Raw genomic sequence first — 17,139 nt, 5'->3', positions numbered from 1 at the left:
AATCACCATTGGCAAGAGCAAAGCTTAATTTCATGCTATTAGATCTCACTTCCTGAAACATGTCAACAATGAAATATAGTATTTGATTAAGACCATTGACACCAATATATTCAGAATAGGAGGCAAAAGGTGCATTTATTTGGTTGAGAGATGAATGATGAGACCCAACTTCACCAGACAAATGTAACCATTCACTTTCCTTTTCTTAAAGAGGGAGGATTCTCCACAAATACGTTTCAAAATATTCTTGTCAGACCCACTATTATTGGATCAAGTTGAAAAGAAAGCAAACAAAATAATCTACATGGAGTCCCCACTTTGATAAAATAAGAACTATCAAATCCTTGACTGGTAAAATATTATGCATGATCAGCAACTTGTTTGCATACTATTATAATTGCTAGAGGTCCAGATCTCGGAGGGAAAACAACACCCTTGTTCTCTTACTGTCTGCATTTCTTTACCCAAGTTTACCTGATGTGCAGAGCGAGGAGCTGGTGGATTTGGGATTTCCAGTTTTGTCCATGAATTCTTCTTGATGTTGTACAAATATAGTTCATTATAGAGAAAAGTCTGCAATAGTAGAAAACGATTAACAGGAGTATCACCATCTATATATCATTTTTTTCTCATCTCATTCCACCATGCACCATTTCCATACTGAACAAGACCGAGACAGCTCTTTGGCTTCTGACAGTGCAGAACAGCTGAACAGATATACTCTTTTAACTGTCTCTCAATCTAGACAAACACTTTGGGCTAATTTTAACCTGACCCACTTGGCAGAAAACGAGCAAGTTTAGATCAGACGTCAGTTTTACAAATCCTCCAGACAATGAGACAACAAATGAGAAATACACAAAAGTGGGTGAAAGTCAAGAGAAGATTATAGTAAAGCCACTTAGCTTTCCCTGTGGCACAGGTTACAAATGCAACTTGCCACTGTTAACTATCTTTATATTTTTAGAATTTGTTAACATGTCAGGCATTTGCCTCACAGCTGGAAATTTCACAACTAACAATATTGACAGTTCCAGAAATACAACATACAAAAATCACAAGCACGGTGACTGCACTTATGGAGGTGCAGTTTTTCAGGTGAAACTTTAAACCGAGGTACCTTCCATGGTGGGCATTAAAGATCACATGGCACTATTCAAAGAGCAGGAAATTTCTTCCAGTGCTTGCAGTGTCCAGATTAATAGTTATTGCTTAAATCATCACTAAAACAACAATTATCATGTAATTTATCAAATTACTTTTTATGGGGCCTTGGGACAGTGACTACATTTCACAATTACCCCTGCTTATAAAGCAAGTTGTCAAAGGCGCTGCATAAATACTTTTTCTTTCTTTTTTGAAATCATTAACCTTGGGAAGATTTTATAATGAGATACAATGACTCAAACTTATAACATCCAAAATGCTTCTCTCTTCCAACATCAATTCATCATTTAAGTTTCTAGACTGAGAAAGCTATTTGCAATACTTCAGTATACAATCATTACCCTCTTCTCCTCTTACGAATTGGCATCTGTTGTGGTGGGGACCTGCTAGGATGATCATCCGCTCTAGCCTTGGCTCAACATGGTTGAAAACACCCTAGCCTTGTCTTTTGGACTCACATGCTAAGCTCCACCATCGCTGAGGACCGGAAGCCTCTTCCTCCTACTAACTGTTTAATTGTACACAATCATTCATGGTTGGATATGGCAGGACTGGAGAATTTTTGGCCTCATCTGTTGTTTACGGGATCACTTCACTCTGTTGTACTTGTTAAGTAGCTCATATATGGTTCTCTGTTGTAGCTACAGACGTTTGGCAGCTCATTTTCACATTTTGTCCTGCTCTTCCTTATGTACTTTCACACCTCCTTTTGAACCAGGGTTCGATATCTAGCTTGATAGTAAAGAAGAAATGAAGATATGCCTGATTTTGTGGTTAGATTGTGGGGGTATACAATTCCGCTGCCCCCAATTGTCCACAATGCCTCTGGTCAAGGTGAGTGATCAGTATTTGGAGGAAGGGTTCGCCAGTCTGGAGGAGCTAAGGGAGAGGGTAGAGCTGCCAAGGGGGAGTGAGTTCAGGTATCTGCAGGTTAGGGACTTTGCACAAATGGTCTGGAGTGGGTTCCCTAGGTTGCCAGGGAACACCCTGCTGGAGCGACTGCTGCTCCCGGATGTGGATGGGGAGGGACGAATTAGGGATATATACAAGTGGCTGGGGGAGCAGGGAGGCGAGCGGGTGAAGATTAAGGAGAAATGGGAAGCGGAGTTGGGAAGGGAGATCAATTGGGGAGCATGGAGTGAGGCACTGCGTAGGGTAAACAGGACCTCCTCATGTGCAAAGATGAGCCTGATGCAGTTTAAGGTGGTGCACAGGGTGCATATGACTCGGGCGAGAATGAGTGGGTTCTTTCAGGGGGTAGCAGATGAGTGCGAGAGGTGTAGGCGGGGGCCAGCGAATCACGCGCACATGTTTTGGGGTTGGGAAAAATTGGGAAGATTCTGGGTGGGAGTGTTCGCAGTCTCAGCCAGGATAGTGGAGGAGGTGGTGAACCCGGACCCTTTAGTGGTGATATTTGGGGTCTCAGAGCTGGAGCTCATGGAGAGGAGGAAGGCCGATGTCTTGGCCTTCGCCTCTCTAATGGCACGGCGGCGAATTTTGCTGGAGTGCCGGTCGGCATTACCACCGGGGTAGTAACTTGGTTGGGTGACCTGTACGACTTCCTGCGATTAGAGAAGACAAAGTATGAGTTAAGGGGTTCTTCAGGGGGGTTTGAGGAAAGGTGGGGGATGTTTGTGACCATGTTAGAGGAGCTGTTCATCGTGGGGGAGGGTGAAAAAGATGAAAAATCCGTACAGACTGCATAGTTGATTGTTGGGAAGCATGTTTCCCGGGATGTTTGTTGTTGTAAACTGTTTTGATACATGTTTGCAATAAAATACATTTTTAAAAAGTACAATGCAACTGCACTTCATGTGCATCTCTTTGACTATTAATTACTTTGGGATGTCCTGAAGCCCTAAAAAGTGTTATTTAAGTAGAAGATTTTTTTTTCTTATTGATCGACCAACCCAAAATTGTGCTACCATAGAACAGTGAATACTTTACCTTTCGGCCATTGAAATATTCACCTCCAAAGAGAATTAATTCATCTTTCTCAGGGTACGGTGAAAATGATGCATTCAACCTGTCAGAAAAACAAAAAATATTAAACTTATAATAAAACAAATATGCAGGTTTTGTTAAATGACTGATACTAATACTGGAAATGGTGTGTTTTCTATTTTGGATAGAAGTTAAGGGTGAGCATCCCATCACAATATAAAACACAGCTTAATTTCCATACCGCTCCAGAGACGAGGAATTTGTTCATTTAAGAGCATGCATTAGTCACGCTAAGTCAGTTATAACAGACATTGGGTATTAGTACTGAAGACTAACCACACCTCTATCTTTCCAACAAGGAAAATTGACCAGATATGTCCTATCCACAAAAAGCAGGAAAAATCCAATCCAGCCAATTACCGCTTCATCAGTCTACCCACAATCATCAGCAAAGTGATGGAAAGTGTTGTGGATAGGGTTATCAATCTCACTGACACGGAGTTTGGATTCTGCCAGGGCCACTCAGCTCCTGGCCACGTTACAGGTTGGTCCAAACATGGATAAAAGAGCTGGGAGTGATTGCCCTTGACATCAAGGCAGCATTTCACAGAATGGGGCATCCAGTGGGGGTGTTCACTGATGATTGCACAATATTCAGCACCATTCACGACTCCTCAGATAATGAAGTTGTCCATCTCCAAATGCAGCAAGACCTGGACAATATGCAGGCTTGAGCAGATGTGTGGTGTGAATGTTAGTTCCCACTTAAATGGCAGGCAATGACCATTCCAACAAGAGAGAATCTAACCATCTCCTCATGACATTCAATGGCATTACCATCACCGAATCCTCCACTAAACATCCTGGGAGTTATCATTGGCCATAAACTGAACTGGACCAGGAATACAAATACTGTGGCTATAGCAGGTCAGAGCCTGGGAATTCTGCAGAAAGTAACTCACCTCCTGACTCCCCAAAGCCTGACCATCATCAACAAGGCACAGGTGAGGAGTGTAATAGAATACTCTCCACTTGCCTGGATGTGTGCAGCTTCAACAACACTCAAGAAGCTTGACAAAGCAGCCTACTTGATTGGCACCAACTTAAACATTCACTTCCTCCACCACCAGCAGCGATATATGCCATCTACAAGGTGCACTGCAGCTACTCATCAAGGTTCCTTCAAAAGCACCCTCCAAACCAGTGACCTCTAGCACAAGCACAAGGGCAGCAGATACATGAAAACATCACCACCTGCAAATTCCCATCCAAGTTACACACCATCCTGACTTGGAACTCTATCACCATTCCTTTACTGTCAGTGGGTCAAAATTGGAGAAATCCCTCACTAAAAATCATTGTCAGTGTTCTTACAACATGTGGACTGCAGCGGTTCAAGAAGGGGCTCGCCAGCACCTTCTCGAGGGCAATTAGGGATGGCCAATTCATGTTGGCCTAGCCAGCGATGCCCACACCCAGTGAGCAATAATTAAAATACAAAAAAAATAGAGCTTCTCTTCTTCCTGATCATGACTAGAAGATCCCACCTCCTGCCCCACCAATGTTACCTGTAGAGTGCTCAACTGCACAGCAAGTCTAATGTTAGCGTGCAGAAATTGAGTCCAAGTGGAGCCACACAAAAAAATGTATAGCTACTGCACAGTGAAATGAATAGGCAACAAAAATAATTGGAGGGTACAATGCTCCCTCCCTCTAAGCTCAACCAGACCCTCCATCCTCCTACGATTCTGACCAGAGCCTCCCCATCCCCTGATGACCACTGTGGCCACAATGTCTCAATTGTGGCCAGAGCCTTTCTCCATTCCTCCGATTGTTACCAGAGCCTCCCTGAACCCCCACTCAAATAATGACAAATTCCTCCACCCTTGCTGTGTGGCTGTGAATTATGGCTTGATAGCTCTCAAGAAGCTCAACAATTTCCATCTTCACTGTCTGTGATGCCTTGTGTATATCCTGGCAGAACAAACCATGAGTGCGGCAGTTCTCCCAAAAGCAGGATTCCCAAACTTGTTCGCACCCATCAAACAGAGGTTCATTGGCTTGGGCACAATGCAGGATGGAAGATGGTTACATACCCCAGGACGTTCGGTACAGTGTCTTAGCCAGAGCCAGACAACCAGTAGAATGCCCAAAGCTCCGCTTCAAGGATTCTTGCAAGCATAACATGAATGTTCCACAGATACAGATTATCGCAGCAGGGACTCACTAGATGACGATAGAGGAAAATGTTGATATCTCCTGTGGTCTGGTATACACTACTATGATGACCAATGGCTTGGCAAAAGACATTAATGCAAAAATTAACCCACAACAATACTTCGTAACTGCATGTATGACTCCTACGGCAGAACCTACCTCTCAAGAATTGACCTCTTCATCCATCAAAGGTGTGCCATGTGAAGACAACCCATGTGCTTGCTGCACATCCATCACCTTTGGTATATGGAAGGAAGTCCAGACTTCCTCCCTTCTTACCCCACATTGTGCCAAGGACAATTCCCACAGGTCCCTGGCTCTAATCCTGCCCCTAGATTCCCAGTCCTGCCTGTCTGCAGGTAATTATTCTAGACAAAAAGGGCCTGCCATTAAGATTGCCATCGCTTCCACATCTCTAACCTGTCCAGGTTGTTGTCATGCTCACACAAACTCTTTCAACCTTGTTTAGAAACCAAGGCCTTGAAATTAGATAAAGCGCATGGCATTTCCAAACAATAGACTTTTCTCGGCCTTAAAAGCTGCTTCACTATTATTTTTAAAACATCAAATGTAGATTTGGCTTCCTTTCTCCCCTGCCACCCCACTCCACACTCCCTCTGTAAAACATAATTGTTTTGTTTGAACAACATGGATGAAAGATGATACATTGGAAAGCAATAGCTTGCAATAACCACCAGGCTTGAAAATACAATGAAGCAGATTAACAGTGTGGAGCTGAAGCTCCTTGGATTAATACATAGCAAGGAATTCCCCATCAAAGGATTGAGTCTTTACCATCAGTGAAAAACAGAACAGCTGCATCAATTTCTCATTTCCAACAGTAAATTCACTCATTAAATACATTTTTCACCAGCACTACTTCTATCATTTTGAAATGCTAAAATTGGTACAGTTGAATCAAATACTCCACCACAGAAAAACGGAGATATGACAAGAATTGAGAGGTTACAATTATCAGGAAAGAATAAACTGGTTTGGACTGCGTTCTCGGAAAAGAAGACAAAGAGGAGAGTCAATAGAGACCTTTAAAATTATTGAAGGGTTCAAAAGCATGGTTGTGGAGAAATTGTTTTCACTTGTGGGTTGAGTCCAATGCAAGGACTCATTAATATAAGATTGCAAGTAACAATGTCAGATAAAGAATTTAGGAAAGGTTTACAAGAAGATTGTTGAAGATGTGGAGCTTGATGCCATATGCAGTGGTTAGAGCACTTAAAGGGAGGCACACATGAAGGGGGAAAATAGAATACGTTGAGTTTAAAGAGCAGCATAGAACAGTTCAGCCAAATGGCCTAATTCTGTGCTGTGGTTTCTATGTAACTTTTAAAATTCAAAATCATTAAAATGGTTTTACTTGAGTTGGTTAAGGAGATACAAGTTCCACTGCTGAGTGACTTGATAATTAGAGGGGATGAGTTTTAATGATCACCACAAAAGGGCTAAGAGGAATATGTTTGAAAAAGGGTCTTTCACGCATGCAACATCAACACTGGTGTGACACAAAATAGTTATATCTTTTAAAAGAAAATTGGGTAAGCATTTGACAAAGAAAGGAAAATCAAGGGTATGGAAAAAGGCCAGAGGGTTCAGATCTTCAGAAAGGCAGCACAGGAGCAGAGGGCCAAATAACCTACTACTGTGCATGTCCTTTCAAGTAATTATTCTAAGTTTTTGTTTTTGTTGTCACAGTATGTCCTGAAGTACTTTTTTATGCTAGGTTTCTCCTTTAGTAGTCAGATCAGGTTCTGAAACACGACCAGAAGACAATGAGCTGAATAGCCTTCCTTTGTTGCTTTATTTGTAACTGTTTTGAAGAAAGACAGTGATGTACTACAGTAACCCAAGTAATTTGTTCAGAAAGGGAGGGAAAAGTGACAAAAGCTAATCTGAAGTACAAAACTCTCAGCAGAATCGCAGAACATAGCTTGTTTCTTTCCACTACTTACCGTGGCAAAGGAAGAGTACAGGCCACTTCTGTTACTTGGCTCTTTTTTGCATCAAGTTGCCTGAATTCAGCTATCAGTGTTTCTAGATCTTCCTGAGTGGAACAAACAGAATATCTTTAGCAAACTACCTTTTCAGAACTTTAACCATAACTTGCAATAAGATTAAACACCAACAATATTATAAAAATGAAAACGCAATAACAAATAGTGCAGCAGAATTCAGAATTGATCATCATTAACTCAACATGGGTTTCTTATTATAGTTCCTCCAGCACCTTGCTCCCAATAAACAACGATAGCATGAGGTGTCAGCCTTGGCCCAGCAGTAGCACTCTTGCCCAAGACAAAAGGGATGTGGTTTCAAATTCCACTTCATGGACTTCAACACACGATAATCCATGCTGTCATTTGAGTACAGAACTGATGGAGTCCTGCATAGTCAGAGATACTATCAATGCCTGCTCTCTTAGGTAGGCATAAAAGATCCCATGGCACCATTTTGATGAGCAATGGTATCCACCTCTGGGTCCTGCTCAATATCTGCTCCTCTACCAACATCAGCAAAACAAATGATGATAATCTGTTATTTGTGGGACTACCTGACTGTGCCCAAGATAAATGCCACATTGTCATATATAGCCACACCAGATCAAAAAAATAAAGCACAAAATTGGTTGTCAAACATTTTAGGACATAATAATCTCCTGAAAACGGTTATATGAATGCAAGTAAAAACAGAAAAAGTGGGACTCAGCAGGTCGGGGAACATCTGTGGAGTAAGAAACAACGGTTGATGAACATTTTGCTAGAAGTGTCAGAAGTTAGAGATGTAGGGCACGTTGGTGCAGTGGTTAGCACTGCTCCCTCAAGGCACCAAGGACCCGAGTTCGATCCCGGCCCCAGGTCATTGTCCGTGTGGAGTTTGCAGTCTCCCCACGTCTCACTCCCACAACCCAAAGACATGCACGGTCTGTGGATTAGCCACGCTAAATTGCCCCTTAATTGGAAAAAAAAATTGGTTATGATGGTACAAGGCAGGGGTGTCGATGGTAAACGGGCGAGTACAGAATCTAAAGATGAGTCCAGAGGTGTAAATGTAAATTGCTGAATCATAATCAACAGCTGTGGTCTACAAAATGAAGACCGTGGTTACCATTTAAGATCATTGCACTTAAGAGTCCTGAAGGCTGTAAAGTGCCTTATTAAGAAATTAGGTGTTCTTCCTCAAATAACACTGAATTTCACTAGAAGCAGCGGAAGACAGAGAAGTCAAAGTAGGATTTGGCTGGTTAACTAAAATGACAAGTGACCATAAATTCGATGTCAGGCTTGTGGACTGAGCAGTATTGTGCAAAGTGGTCACCCAATAAGTGGGCCCGTGTACAGCAGACCCCAACGTGAGCAATAATACTGTATACTAAAAGAAGCACAAGTGCATTTTAACAGGGATTTTTGAACCAGGTGTGCCATTAAAGTGCCCTGGCATAATTTACGTCAATGAGCATCTGGTAAAAATCTCCACTTGTTGGGAGTCATACCTAGCTCAAAGATGGTTGCGTTTGTTAGAAGCCACTCATCTCCGTCCCAGGACATTCCTCAGGAAAGTGTCCTAGGCACAACTATCTTGAGCTGATTCAGTAATAACCTTTCCCCCATAAGGTCAGGAATGGGGATTTTGCTGATGTTTGCACAATGCTCAGCTCCATTCACAACTCCGGATACTAAAGCAGTCCACAGTGGTTAGCGCCAGTACATCACAGTGTCAGGGACCTGGGTGTGATTCCAGCCTTGGGTGACCGTGTGGAGTTTGCACATACTCAATGAGTCTGCAGGGGTTTCTTCCAGGTGCTCCGGTTTCCTACCACAGTCCAAAGATGTGCAAGTTAGGTGGATTGGTCATGCAAAATTGCGCTTCAGTGTCAAAACATTAGGTGGGATTATGGGCATAAAGTGGGGTGTGGACCTAGGTAGGGTGCTCTTTCGGAGGTTTGGTGCAGATTCAATGGGCTGAATGGCCTCCGTCGGCACTGTAGGGATTCTATGAAACATATACAGCAAGACATGGACAATATCCAGGCTTGGGTGATAAGTGGGAAGTAACATTTGTGCCACACAAGCCAGGCAATGACCATTTCCAACAAGAGAGAATCTAACCATCTTCCCTTTGACATTCAATGGCATTACCATCACTGAATTTCCCCACCATCAACATTCTGGAAATTATCATTGACCAGAAACTGAATTGGACCAGCCATATAAGTACTTGGAGTACAAGAGCAGGTCAACGGCTGGGAATTCAGAGGCAAGTAACTCACCTGCTGACTCCCCAAAGCCTGTCCTCATCTATAAGACATGTCAGGAGTGTAATGGAATAGTCCCCACTTGCTTGGTTGAGTGCAGTTCCAACAAAACTCAAGAAGCTCAACACCATTGGAGACAAAGCAGCCCATTTGATTGGCACCTCCACCAACATTCACTCCTCCACCATCAATGCAGAGTGATGGCAGTGTGTATTATATAAAAGATACATTGCAGCAACTCACCAAGCTTCAACAGCAGCTTTCAAATCCACAACTTGTACCACATAGGACAAGTGCAACGCATGGGAACACCACCACCTGCAAGTTCCCCTTCAAGCCACACACCATTCCGTCACTGTCACTGAATCAAAATTCTGGAACTCACTTCATGACAGCACTGTGGATGCACCTACACATGGACTGCAGCGGTTGAAGGTGATAGCTCACCACAGCCTCCTCAAAAGAAATTAGGAAAAAAAGAGCAGCGTATAGTGGGGACTGGAGAGATATGCGTCCCTCAGAATTCTGAAAGAGGGTTCCTCTATATTGAGGAGACCAAATGCAGATTGGATGTCTTCAGTCTGCAAGGGCGATCTCAAGCTTCTGATCACCTATCATTTTAATTCTTCACCCCACTCCCACTATGAAGTCACTGTCCTCAACCCCCTTCACTGTTCCAAAGATGTTCACAGTAAGCTAACGGAATAGCACCTCATCTTTTGGCTGGACACTCACTTTTGGCACACATCGAGTTCAACACTTTCTGATCAAAACCATTTTTTTCCACAGTTGCTATTAATGGTTTTACTATTCCCAACTTTTGTTTCTTTACTCGTCTCATTATTGCACTACCCCCTCCATCCCTTCTGATGTGCATCATCATCCCTTCTCAAAAGCAAAATACCATGGAACATGCTAAAAATCTGAAATAAAAATTTAAAAATGGTGCAAATATTCAGCAAGTCCAGCAGCACCTGTGAAAAGTTGTGAAGCAAGAAACAGAGTTAACATTTCAGGTCGCCAGCTTTTCAGTCAGCCTTCCACCCATTACAGACATTCCTTTTTGTTGTTTCTCTGCTGCCCCTTTTCCCTGCCTGTATATGTGTAAAATCAGTTATCTCTCTTAGCTTTCTCTAGTTCTGATCAACGGTCAATCTAAAATGCTAGTGTTGTTTCACTCTGCAGGTGGGAATTTCCAGCATTTCTGGTTTAATTTTAGATCAATATTTTTCTTTTCGTATGAATGCAAGTTATTTCTTCCTTTACCACAATCACCAGGCTGTAGGTTCACAAGTGTAGCACCTTTTGTTTTCCTATGCTATTTGGCAATTTAGCCACCTCTTCAAATCCTGAGATTGCGAACGGACAGAATTCACAGACCCAAACTGCGAAGCGGTGGCGTAGTGGCATTGTTACTGAACTGGGAATCCAGAAACACATGGTAATGCTCTGGAGACCCATGTTCAAATCCCATCATGGCAGATGGTGAAATTTGAACTCAATAAAAAGAACCTGAAATTAAAAGTCTAATGATGACCTGCATTGCCAATTGTCTTATAAATCCACCTGGTTCACAAATGTCAACTGCTGTCATTACCTGGTCTGGCTGACATATGACTCCATCCATCCCTCAGGGATGGGCAATAAATGCTGGCCTAGCCAGCAACGTCCACATCCATGAACAAATAATTAAAAGCACATTCATTTTACATCGAGGCATGGGACTTACATCCAAGAGAGTTAGACATTGCAGAATTACAAATACATTCAGCTGACACTGAAGAGAGAGTTGGGATGCTTGGAAAGTATGGTGTCAAATAATACCTTACTTTATATCAATGCATATTTCATAAAATTAACAGAGGAATCCCAATCATTCCACTGTTGCCTGCATGGAAAACTGACAAACTGTTTCAAAAAAGCTGACAACTCTCAGACTTCGTAAGCACCCTGAAAGTGTGTAGCATGGCTTGTCACTAAGGAACAGTGATTTATTTTTTTAAATCACCTAATCAAAATTCCTGGGGGTTTTAATGTTCAGCTTCAAATTTGTGGTAAAAATCAGGAAACGCAAGCAAAATTCTGCATTAAAAGAATTTGATAGAAACTAGTATTTGGGCAAAAATAATTAGAAACAGAAATGTTATGATTTTGTCATTACATTCAGGAATCAGTTTTGCCAATTCAACTTGCAAAAAATAGGTGGAAAAAAGAATTTAACGATCCTTCTGATACAAGTTTCAGGTTTAGCAAGCATGGTTTCATCGTAATAAGAGTTTAAAAAAACACAAGTATGAGAGTTCCTGAAGGAGAAAGTGTTGAAAGCACTTTCCCCCACACTGTCACTCCCAGCTTGTGTTTATTTCCTCCTCAGTTTTCGTCTCCATATTTAAGAAAGCATATAATTGCATTAGAAGCAGTTCAGAGAAGGTTCACTCGACTGATTTCTGGAATGAGGGGATCATTTTATGAGGAAAGGTTGGCTAGAGATTCAAATTTTTTTTCTCAGAGGCTCGTGAATCTGTGGACTCTCTTTCCCAGAAACGATGGAGGCAGAGTCATTGAACGGTTTTAGCAGGTAGGTAGGTTCTTGACGAATAAAGAGCATTGGGGGCATGCAGTAAAATGTCGTTGAGGCCACAACCAAATCAGCCATGGCCTTGAATGTCGCAGCTGGCTCAAGGGGACAAATGGCCAACTCCTGGTCCTAATTTGTATGTTTGTATCAATGCGCAACTTCAAGCAAGTCAACTGTTAGAGGGGCTAGGCAGGAAAATAAAGTTGAGGCCAAGATCGGATTAGCCATAAATGGCGAAGCAGGCTTAAGAGGCTGTGTGGCCAAGTCCTGTTCCTCGTGTTCTTGTATCCTCGCAAGTTCTGACTTGTTGGAATTGTTACCATGATTTCCATGCGTGTAGAAATTCCCAATCTCTTACAGCAGGGACATTAGTGGATAAACTTGATGCAACCTGGTCAATGTTAATTTTCATTTGCAAGTAGAAACACAATTTGGCTCCAAAACACAGATGGCTAGCTTGAAGCTGGGTACTATTAATTTCAGTGCAATTTCAAATAATTTTGACTATCAAGAATAACTTTCTGATAAACTTCACCATGATCAGCCATTCACCATGATCAGCCAGAGGTCCAAAATGAGATTGACGAAAGGAAACACAAGGGTGGAATTAAAGCTAGATGTTTGGAGTTTACTTTGCTATGGGTAAAATTGATGCTACCACAATGCAAGTGGTAAAACTATTTAAATACTAAAATATTAATAAGATATATAAATTCGTCATTTCCAATAAACCTCCTTTACTCAACAGTAACATCTGGAATAATCTTACAATCATAGCAATAAAATCAAAAATAACAGGTTTATTCAAATCACAATTAGATACAAAATTAGTTGTAGACAAGAACAGGAGTAAGAACTATTGATGGACCAAAAGACATTTTATCATTCACAACTTTGTTCTGTTCTTAAAATTTGGCAGGTACAACTAGGTGGACCCCTAAACACTTAATTCCATCTACACCCATCCCCACCTCCACCAAGCACTTTATAAGTGTTAAATAAATAACTCCTTGTGCAAAATAGGGACAAATTGTGTTTTTAGGACTATTACTGATGACATTAATCCCATAGAATGCCTACAGTGCAGAAGGTGGCCTTTCAGCCCATCAAGTCTGCACCAACCCTCCAAAAGAGCACTCTACCTAGGCCCACACCCTATCCCCGTAACCCCAAGCATTTATCATGGCTAATCCACCAACCTGCACATCTTTGGACTGTACGGTAGCACAGTGGTGAGCACCGTTGCTTCACGGCTACAGGGTCCCAGGTTCAATTCCCGGCTTAGACAACTGTCTGTGCAGAGTCTGCACGTTCTCCCCGTGTCTGCTTGGGTTTCCTCCGGGTGCTCCAGTTTCCTCCCACAGTGCAAAGATGTGCAGGTTAGGTGGACTGGCTATGCTAAATTGCCCTTATTGTCCAAAAAGGTTAGGTGGGATAGGTTGGCGGTGTGGGCTTAAATGGGGTGCATTTTCCAAGGGCCGGTGCAGACTCGATGGGACGAATGGCCTCCTTCCGCACTGTAAATTCTATGATAAGCTATGTAGGGGGAAAACAGAGCACCCAGAGGAAACCCACGCAGACACAGTGAGGACACACAAGCTCCACAGTCACCCAAAGAATGCCAACCATGCTTTACTGCAAATTAGTTCCTACTACAAAACACTAAAACTAACAAGTGACTCCAAAGTCAAACTATGCCATTGGTGAGGCTTATGCCAAACCTAGTTTTAAAGTCTCTGCAATCCTTTTTGGACCCCAGGGCACTTCTGAAAATCACAAAAACATTTGCTGAATATTGCCACAGAGCTCTTTCCTGGTGTTGAGGTCAATCTGGAGCTGGACAGCATAAAGAAGCTGCTGTCTAGCTGGGTTACTGAGAGCAGCACAAAGCCGGTGATTTCAGATTTTCCTGCGTGGAGCTTGCATGCAAAGACTGTCAAGACAGGGTCAGCATATTGAATTGAAAATAGTTAACATTGCAGGTTTACTTTATTAGTATACGGACAGCAAAAGAAAAAAAGTGCCGAAAGGGTGATAAGTTGATGCAGGTACCGACATGTCAGCAGCCTGTGCTCACATTTCTGCACCTATAGTCTAGTCGACCCCTAAACACACCTCAACTCTACCACCTCAACTACGCCCTTCCTAATTGTTAAATCAACACATCCTCAAGGAAAAAATGTTTTTTTAAAGAAATAAGTCATCTCTGCAGAACCTGAGGGCTGAAAGCAGGGACATTAATGACAATTTCCATCCATCCCGGTCTCTTACTCTCCCAAATATCCTTCCTCACCTCCTCCTTCTTCGACCGTTTGGAGACTTTTTTCTCCATTTTGGCCGCGGTTTTATCAGCTCCCTTCCCCTTCTTGTCCTTTTTATTCTTTTTGCCCATGGTGCCACCCCTCCCAGTCCTTCTCACTCACTCCCTCTCTCTCTCTCTGCTGGCCGGTTAACGCGCTCGGAGCTCGCCACGTGCGGTCAGGCCCTCGCCTCACAGATAAATACATCCGGGTCAAACACAGGCAGCTCCGAGACACCGCCGCGTAAAAGGTTCACCGCTTCTGAACACACCCGCCAGCGCGGCTCCAAGCTCGCCGACTCATCCGAGAAACAATAGAAATACTGCGCGTGCGCAGATAACATCCTCCTGCGGCTTCGGACGCCGCGCCCTCCACAGCGCCGCTAATTGGCGAATGGCCACATAGCCGCTTCCATGGTCCAATTTACTGCATGAGGACAATGGATGAAATTCACTGTACACTTTGAAATGACTGATTTTTTAAAAAAAATGTAATTAGTCTTGTTCAAGGTGTCAGCTTTGGTTCAATGTTAGCACTTTCGTTTGTGAGTCAGAAAGTTCAAAGCCCATTCCAGAAACTTCAGCGCATAATCTGCCAAAATTTGGCAGATGGAGTTTAATGTGGATAAGTGTGAGGATTTTGCCCAGAAAAAATGGAAAACAGATTCAAAATGCAGCTGGGCAGAGGGACCTGGGTGTCTTTGTTCATGAATTTTGAAACTCGGTATACCGGTACAGCATGTAATTAAAAAAGCAAATGGAATATTAGCATTTATTGCAAAAGGACTGGAGTAGAAAAGTTGTTGCAATTGTATAGGGTGTTGGTGAGAACACATCTGGAATATTATGTCCAGTTTTGGTCTCCTCATTTGAGGAAGGATGTAGTGCCATTGGATGCAGTTCAGAGGAGGTTCACCAGATTGATTCCAGGGATGAAAAGGTTGACGTATGAGGAGAGATTGAACAGTTTGGGCTTATACTTACTGGAGAAAGAAAAGGGATCTAATTGAGGTATATAAAATACTAAGCGTGATTGATAAAGTAAACTTAGACCAAATGTTCGTCCTTGTGGGACTATCTAGAACGCGAGGTCACAGATATTGGTTGAGTGGCAGTAGATTTAGAATTGAGATGAGGAGGAACTACTTCTCGCAGAGGGTGCTGAATTTGTGGAACCCGCTGCCCCTTGGTGCAGTGGAGTCTGAATCATTAAATGGTTACAAGAAGGAGTTAGATATATTTCTGATTTTAAACTGGGTTAAAAGGATATGGGATACAGGCAAGGGGGTGGATTTCAGACCAGGAAGAGATCAGCCATGATCTGACTGAATGGTGGAGCAGGCTCGAAGGGCTGAATTACCTACTTCTGCTCCTAATATCTTTGTACCTATGTACCCATCTAGGCCAGTATCTCTCAAACTTTTTGAAGCTCACCTTTTCAAATGAACACCCACATATGCGTTATAATACTATATTGGTGAAAATATTTAATAGACACAATAAACTCTGCTCACTGGTACTTTTAGGTAATTTACTACATTCTGCTCCAATGTTCAACACCAAGTCAGCAACAATAAACCCAATCAGATGGTTATTTACATCTTGCAAATCTTTGTGGTACTCCCAGTGCTCCTACAAGTGCCTCACACCAAGCCCAAATAGATCAAAGCAGGTAGACTGATTTCCTTGATACACTCCAGTTATTTCACTGCTCTCAATGTCTCCAGGTCTTACTCTCAAGGTTATTTTGCAGACCACTGGAAAGTCTCTGAAGACTCCAGCTCTGCAAATACTGTCATTTTAGTGCAATACTGAGGGAAGACCTTTTAGATAAGAAACCCCATCTGCCTCGGGGCGATTCTCCAAAATGGAGACAAAGTGTTCGCGCCGTCGTGAACACCGTTATGTTTCACGACGGCACGAAACGGGCACGGGGACGACCGATTCTGTCCCCCACAGGGCGCCAGAACAGCACTGGAGCAGTTCACGCCGCTCCAGCCTCCCTTCCCGACGGCAAATGGGCGCCGCGCCAACCTGCGCATGCGTGGGGGACTTCTTCAGCGCACCGGCCCCGACACAACATGGCGTGGGGATTCAGGGGCCGGCCGCGCAACAAAATAGGCCCGGGGGGGGGAGAGGCCGGCCCGCCGATTGGTGGACTCCGATCGCGGGCCAGACCCCATCGGAAGCCCCCCCCCGGTGAAGGAGCGCTTTTCCCCGCCCCACAGGCCACCCCCCCCGTCCCTTTGCCCAGAGTCCCCGCCGGCAGCGACCAGGGGTGAACAGCCAGCCCTATAGCTACATGGGTGTGACGCTTTTAGCTTTACTATGCCTTGTGAAAGTTTAGCTTCCCCATCAAATGCCAATTGAAATTGGAAATTGATAGAATTCACAGACACAAAAACAGGACTATCATTCATTCTAGAGTGAGACATTGTTACATCTGGAAGTGCTAGACATTGCTGCAATACAACAGATATCAGTTGACACTGAAGAGGGGAAGACAGGGATCTGGAATGAATGACAATGCTTCAGAGCAATAATACAATTATAGCATCTGCTAGCTGGCTCACCCAAGTGGAAATTAACTAATATTGCGTTTCCAGTAAGAAGGGGGGGGGGTTCATTGGACAAGGGGACACGGCCACAACTCAGACCTTATTTAAT

The 17,139-nt window shown here is 43.1% G+C and overlaps 1 protein-coding gene across 1 annotated transcript in view; it reads right to left on the bottom strand.

The window, feature by feature from the left end:
- klhdc4 (kelch domain containing 4) overlaps window positions 1–14,695 on the bottom strand; it is a 122,448-nt gene extending 107,753 nt beyond the window's left edge. The window contains exons 1-4 of the mRNA XM_072518082.1: window positions 14,467–14,695; window positions 7,296–7,387; window positions 3,115–3,193; window positions 475–573 (exon numbers count right to left, since the gene is read on the bottom strand). Of these exons, the coding sequence (XP_072374183.1) occupies window positions 475–573; window positions 3,115–3,193; window positions 7,296–7,387; window positions 14,467–14,565 (369 nt within the window). The 5' untranslated portion in view covers window positions 14,566–14,695. The remainder of the gene's footprint in view (window positions 1–474; window positions 574–3,114; window positions 3,194–7,295; window positions 7,388–14,466) is intronic.
- Between the last annotated feature and the right edge of the window lie 2,444 nt (window positions 14,696–17,139).

The sequence above is a fragment of the Scyliorhinus torazame genome, chromosome 10, assembly GCF_047496885.1.
Source record: "Scyliorhinus torazame isolate Kashiwa2021f chromosome 10, sScyTor2.1, whole genome shotgun sequence".
Lineage (NCBI taxonomy): Eukaryota > Metazoa > Chordata > Chondrichthyes > Carcharhiniformes > Scyliorhinidae > Scyliorhinus > Scyliorhinus torazame.
The sequence above is the reverse complement of the archived record's forward strand: the minus strand, read 5'-3'. Positions and strand labels throughout refer to the sequence as shown.